Source organism: Penaeus japonicus, unplaced genomic scaffold, assembly GCF_977035675.1.
Source record: "Penaeus japonicus unplaced genomic scaffold, GWHDUDI00000001_assembly GWHDUDI00000030, whole genome shotgun sequence".
NCBI lineage: Eukaryota > Metazoa > Arthropoda > Malacostraca > Decapoda > Penaeidae > Penaeus > Penaeus japonicus.
The window spans coordinates 15,317,199-15,322,198 of NW_028234432.1; the positions used below are offsets into that span (position 1 = coordinate 15,317,199).

General features: G+C 42.1%; 1 protein-coding gene across 50 annotated transcripts in view; it reads left to right on the forward strand.

Moving 5' to 3' along the window:
* Positions 1 to 5,000, forward strand: part of bt (projectin protein bent) — a 144,521-nt gene that overhangs the window by 60,092 nt on the left and 79,429 nt on the right. For 40 of the 50 annotated variants that reach the window (XM_086555109.1, XM_086555134.1, XM_086555123.1 and 37 more), the window contains 2 exons: positions 1,154 to 1,183; positions 4,575 to 4,595. In XM_086555109.1, coding sequence (XP_086411235.1) covers positions 1,154 to 1,183; positions 4,575 to 4,595 — 51 coding nt within the window. The remainder of the gene's footprint in view (positions 1 to 1,153; positions 1,184 to 4,574; positions 4,596 to 5,000) is intronic. The other 10 variants (XM_086555140.1, XM_086555141.1, XM_086555142.1 and 7 more) reach the window with 1 other exon arrangement.

The following is a 5,000-nucleotide window of genomic DNA, read 5'->3' on the forward strand; positions in this document are numbered from 1 at the left end:
TCTTCATACTCATTCACGTACCGTTCGAGATCCAAATTCTTGAAGGGCACTCAAGAAACAGTCAGGCCTAACCATTGGCTAACATGATAAAGCTGAGGAGTGGATTTACCGTTCATTTTCTTTTTTTGTCTTTTTCAATGTGGATTTATCTTGTATCCAGGGATTTAAAGATCAATTTTCCCGTTCTTTGTATGTCGTTGTTTTTTTCCTTTTTTTTCTTCGGTTTGTTCACATCTTTCGTCTCTCGTTTTTTTCTCTTTAACACTGAAACGAATTGGGTAGTGCATAATGCCGCTCTCACTATCCATTCTTCAGCAGGACTACAAGTTGATTGTTTCTTTGTTGTTGTTGTTTTTTTCTGAATTATTATGATTTTGTAGCGCGCAAAAAAAAAAAAAAAAAAATCAGCAAGTAATCGCTAACAGTGCTTCGTAAGAGCAGTGTATCGTCTGGCCATTAACCACATGGAAAAGTAAACATGAGTGATTATCACTTGTGGACGCATATGTATTATGATTTACAACTTACACTTAACACTAGGTCTTTCTTAAGCTTTACTCAACACACTAGGCTTTAAAAAAACACCGTAGTTTAGTATAGATGCAATATGAAATTACAGGCTTCGTTATGCTTATAGTTGAAGCCACGAAACAGCACAAGTGTTAAAAAAACGAATGTGGTATTCACGCCATTTAGAACCAGAAGGGGAATTACATTTCTTTTTTTTTTTCTTTCGTTTTTTTTTTTCATTTACAGCAGGACTTATTTATGAAAAGTGTGCTACGTGAGCGAGGGTTTGGCGTCAGCGCCTTTTGTTAAGCATTTCAAAACAAGTTAATTACATTGTCTAATTGTAATTTTTCTCTCCCCCCACCTCTTCGCGACTTCGATCTCTCTCTCTCTCTATCTATCTATCTGTCTATCTATCTATATCTATCTATGTCTCTCTCTCTCTCTCTCTCTATCTATCTATCTATCTCTCTCATTATCTCTCTCTCTCTCTCTCACTCTCTCTCTCTCTCTCTCTCTCTCTCTCTCTCTCTCTCTCTCTCTCTCTCTCTCTCTCTCTCTCTCTCTCTCTCTCTCTCTCTCTCTCTCTCTCTCTCTCTTCCGTACATCGCTGCAATGACTTCACTTCTCACCTGGCGTGTAGAAACCGAAAATCGTAGAGCCCCCCAAAGCGGTAAGTGTGCCAAGACGCACCCTTTTCTCGCACCCTTGTTGATGCTCTTTTGTTTTCCTCCGCGCACCTGTCTTCCCTCGCGTCTGCGTATACCTCCCCTCTTCCGTTTCATTTATTTATTATCCGCATTTAGCATCTCTCGCTGCGTACCGTTGGTACCTTCCTGTACTTAATTTTGAACCCGTGCTTGGTATGGTATTTTCCTACCGACCCTGCTTCGTTGACTGACTTCTTTGCCATTGTTTAGGGAGTTAAATCCCATGCTTTCCTGACGTACAAAGTTTCCAATCCTATGTGCAGTTGTCTTGTCTGTGTGTATAAGATCTTGTGCTTGTTCATTACTCTATACCTTTCCTTCGTGTATGTCATTTGGTTTTCCCTCTTCTGCAGTGTGTGTGTGTGTGTGTGTGTGTGTGTGTGTGTGTGTGTGTGTGTGTGTGTGTGTGTGTGTGTCCTGTTTCGTGTTTGTTAAAGTAGAGTAAGATTTCAACTTTATTTTCCGTTTTACATCTCTTAAGCTTTGCAGTGTTTCATCTGCTCTGACCTTTTAAGGCTTCCAACTACTTGTTCGTTTACTTCGCAAACGAACTTATATTATGGAGAGGATCAATATGAAAAGCATGAAGAGCAGACCTTACGATCAGAAAGTCAATTAAAGAAGCAGAAGTGAAATAAGTTTTCTTATCGAAAAAATAACCTTCATTTGTTTTGGCTCTTGATTTCTTTCTGGTGCATAAGAGCTGCATGACGTGTTTCATAAGATAGTGCTCCCACGCCGAGGTAAAACATGTACAAGTTTACTATTCACATACATTTAAAAATGAAACATCTCTGTCTTTTGTATTATGAGGACTGCAGAGTAAAACAGTCCTATCATATCCTATGACAGTCCTATCTTTTCCTATCATATCATCACATGTTTCACCTCGGCGTTAAGACTTCCCTGAGGTCGACGTCGATTCTCGCTTTAAGTGTGATGCAGGACCGCCTTGAAGGTAAGTGGTGTCCTATTCTTCCCTAGGATCAGCGCTCAGTCCGCTTCCCTTCCCTGACTCCTTCTCCTCACTGCGACTCGACCGAACGTCGCTGCTCTCTCATTCGACGTTGAATCCACTCGACTGGACTGTCGGCTGTTAATCCACCCGCTCGGAGAACTGTCCTCGTTGAGCGCCAGGACGTCAGAGCATTTCCCGCGAGATAATTCATCCGCTTTGGTTGTTGCTAATAGTCTCCTTGGACGCCCGTCAGCTCTGTACATTCTCCTCTATGGATTCTGCGATGTTGTAGGATGAGTGTGGTTCCCTCCGCTCTCTGCTTCACGCCCTGTAGTCTCTCTTCCCCGACTCTTCGAGCTCTTCACAAATAGATTTTTGGTGTCACTAATTTTCACTCAATTAGCGTTTAACTTCGGCAACGTGCGCTAGATATTTATTTGGAATACTTGAGGGAAATTGCCGTTTAGAAAAGTTAACAGTTTAGGCTCCTTGAACGCTGCTCTTAACATTTGTTTATCTGTGAGACAAAGGGCCCTTCCAGCTGGGATCAAATCCAGTCTCAGTGTTTAGCTTCCATCTGCGAAATCTCGATGTCTGTAGCATCTCGGTGTTCGATGTTCTTATAATTCAAATTGTTAAAATCATTCATTACCGCCATGTCTGTTTTAGGTAAAGCCAATCCCACAACGAAGGAGCGGCGTTGGTGCGATCATTGAGTCTAATGAACTGAGTGCGACGCAGGCAATCAGTGAACTAAACGTAGACAGTAGTGGCGTGGTGTCCCGGCGCTACACAGTTGGGAACGTAGTCGAATACACACGGGACGGCCCGATAAATATAACGATAGAGGAATTGACGGACCAGGGAGCTAGAGCCACGGGGCACCAGCACAAGGGCTCCGAGGACTCCTCCCAACCCGTATCGGGATCCGGAGATAATTGCGTACAAAAAGACAGTGACAGTGAGCGGCCATCGAGACCTCCCAGACCGAGCTTGCCCCTGGCGAGCAGGCCTTCCCTCAACATCCTTCCTCCCCTGCAACAAAGCCCCTCCCTCCTGAGCCCCCCCGAGGAGGACGTCACCATGCTCTTCATCAACAGGCGCAGGAGTAACATTCCGCTGCCAGAAATTGTGGAAACCCCCGAGGACGAGGACAAGGGCATGAAGCTCTTCCTTCAACAGCGGAGGAAGAGTCTCACCAACTGTTGGGTAAGAGGTGGCACTTGACTCGGACGGGTGTTCTTGCGGCCGAAGGTTCTTACTCGGGTGACGAGATTTAGAACGCTTCTTTTGGGATGTAGGAGTAAAAAAAGCTTACTTTAAGTCTCCTCTCTATAAGATGACAGTAATTCTTATCCCCACTCGGGCTGCATAGAAAACTAAATTAGTAATTGTCAGTCTCAACGAGAGAGCGAGCAAGTGGACTGACTAAGTCAATAAAAAAAAAAAACTAATGACGTAAGCAACTCCGTCCGAGTGGACAAGTGCCCTTCAGAGACACTATTATGAGATTATATCTCTCAGTACTCTAGTCTGTGTCCTCTTAGATCTTGTCATAGTGAACAGTCTTTCCAGTGTGTCAGTGTCAGTAAGGTAAGTTGTTTTCGAGGGTCGAATACGATTTTTAACCACGATTTTTTTTTTTTTTTTTTTTTTTTTTTTTTTTAAGAACAGCTGTCAATCCTCTTTGAATGTATGTGAATGATGATGTTATGGGTGTTTATGAATGTTTCCTTTACTGTTCCCTCTAAGCATGTTGATGTCTCTTTCAACTTTTGTCTCAAATATTCGGAATAATTTAATCGTTCTCCTGCTACTCCCATTTCATGCGTACAATACTCGCCCTTCTAATCTAAATTCCCGATACTCCACATAAAGCACCTTTTCGTCGCTGTACCTCACTCTGTTTGCACACTACCGCTGTAGGACCTCGTTGAACCTGCACAATGCATTGCCGACTATAACTGCACATCGTATTTTTGTTGAAAAGAACCCTGCTACGCCTCTTCTTATTGTTTTGCACCACATAAAATGACCACGCTTACATACAGTGTTCTTGCACTGTTAAACCATTCTACTGCTCACAGTATACTGCTGCAAAAGCATATACTGAGACAGAAGCACGTTATGCTGGCTAATATATTGTTTAACGTTTGGGTACAGCAACTTTTGCACTGTACTCGAGCGGATGTTCCCACCGACAGCCTGAACACAGCTGTCGCGCTACCAGAAATGTGTCCTCTCTTGGCTCCTTTTTTTCCAAGCATTGCAACCTTTCAACATTTTTCATTACTGTTAGATGTCTGTGAGACTAAATCCCTCCAGCATCAACCCTTATCTTTGCTACATGACTGAGCTAACATGTTCCCTCCCTTTTTTTCCATATTTCCCGATAGGCGAAGAAGAAATCGGAGGAGGTAATTCAAGGTCTTTTTTGCATTTTTTGAAAGATTATTTTCTTTTATAACATTTATTTAACAAACGACGTGTCACTTTTATCGAAATGAAAGGCACGTTCTTCTTGTTTTTGTTTTTGTTTTTCTCTTTATTTCTTATGATTCTTTTAGCATGAAATCTATACGAAACTCAATGCAACGAGTGATATGTATATTTACGATTGAAACTATATATAAAACGCAGCATGTCGGGAATATTACTCTTAATAAGCTCTCTAAATATGAATATATATATCCATCACTTTCAAATATTCAGATACGGTAAACACAGTATCTTTCGGTAACTGTAACCAAGTTTACCTCTATACATTTCTTTGCCTTAACATTTAACGTGTGTGTCCTCCGACAAGCGATGACCGCAGGAGT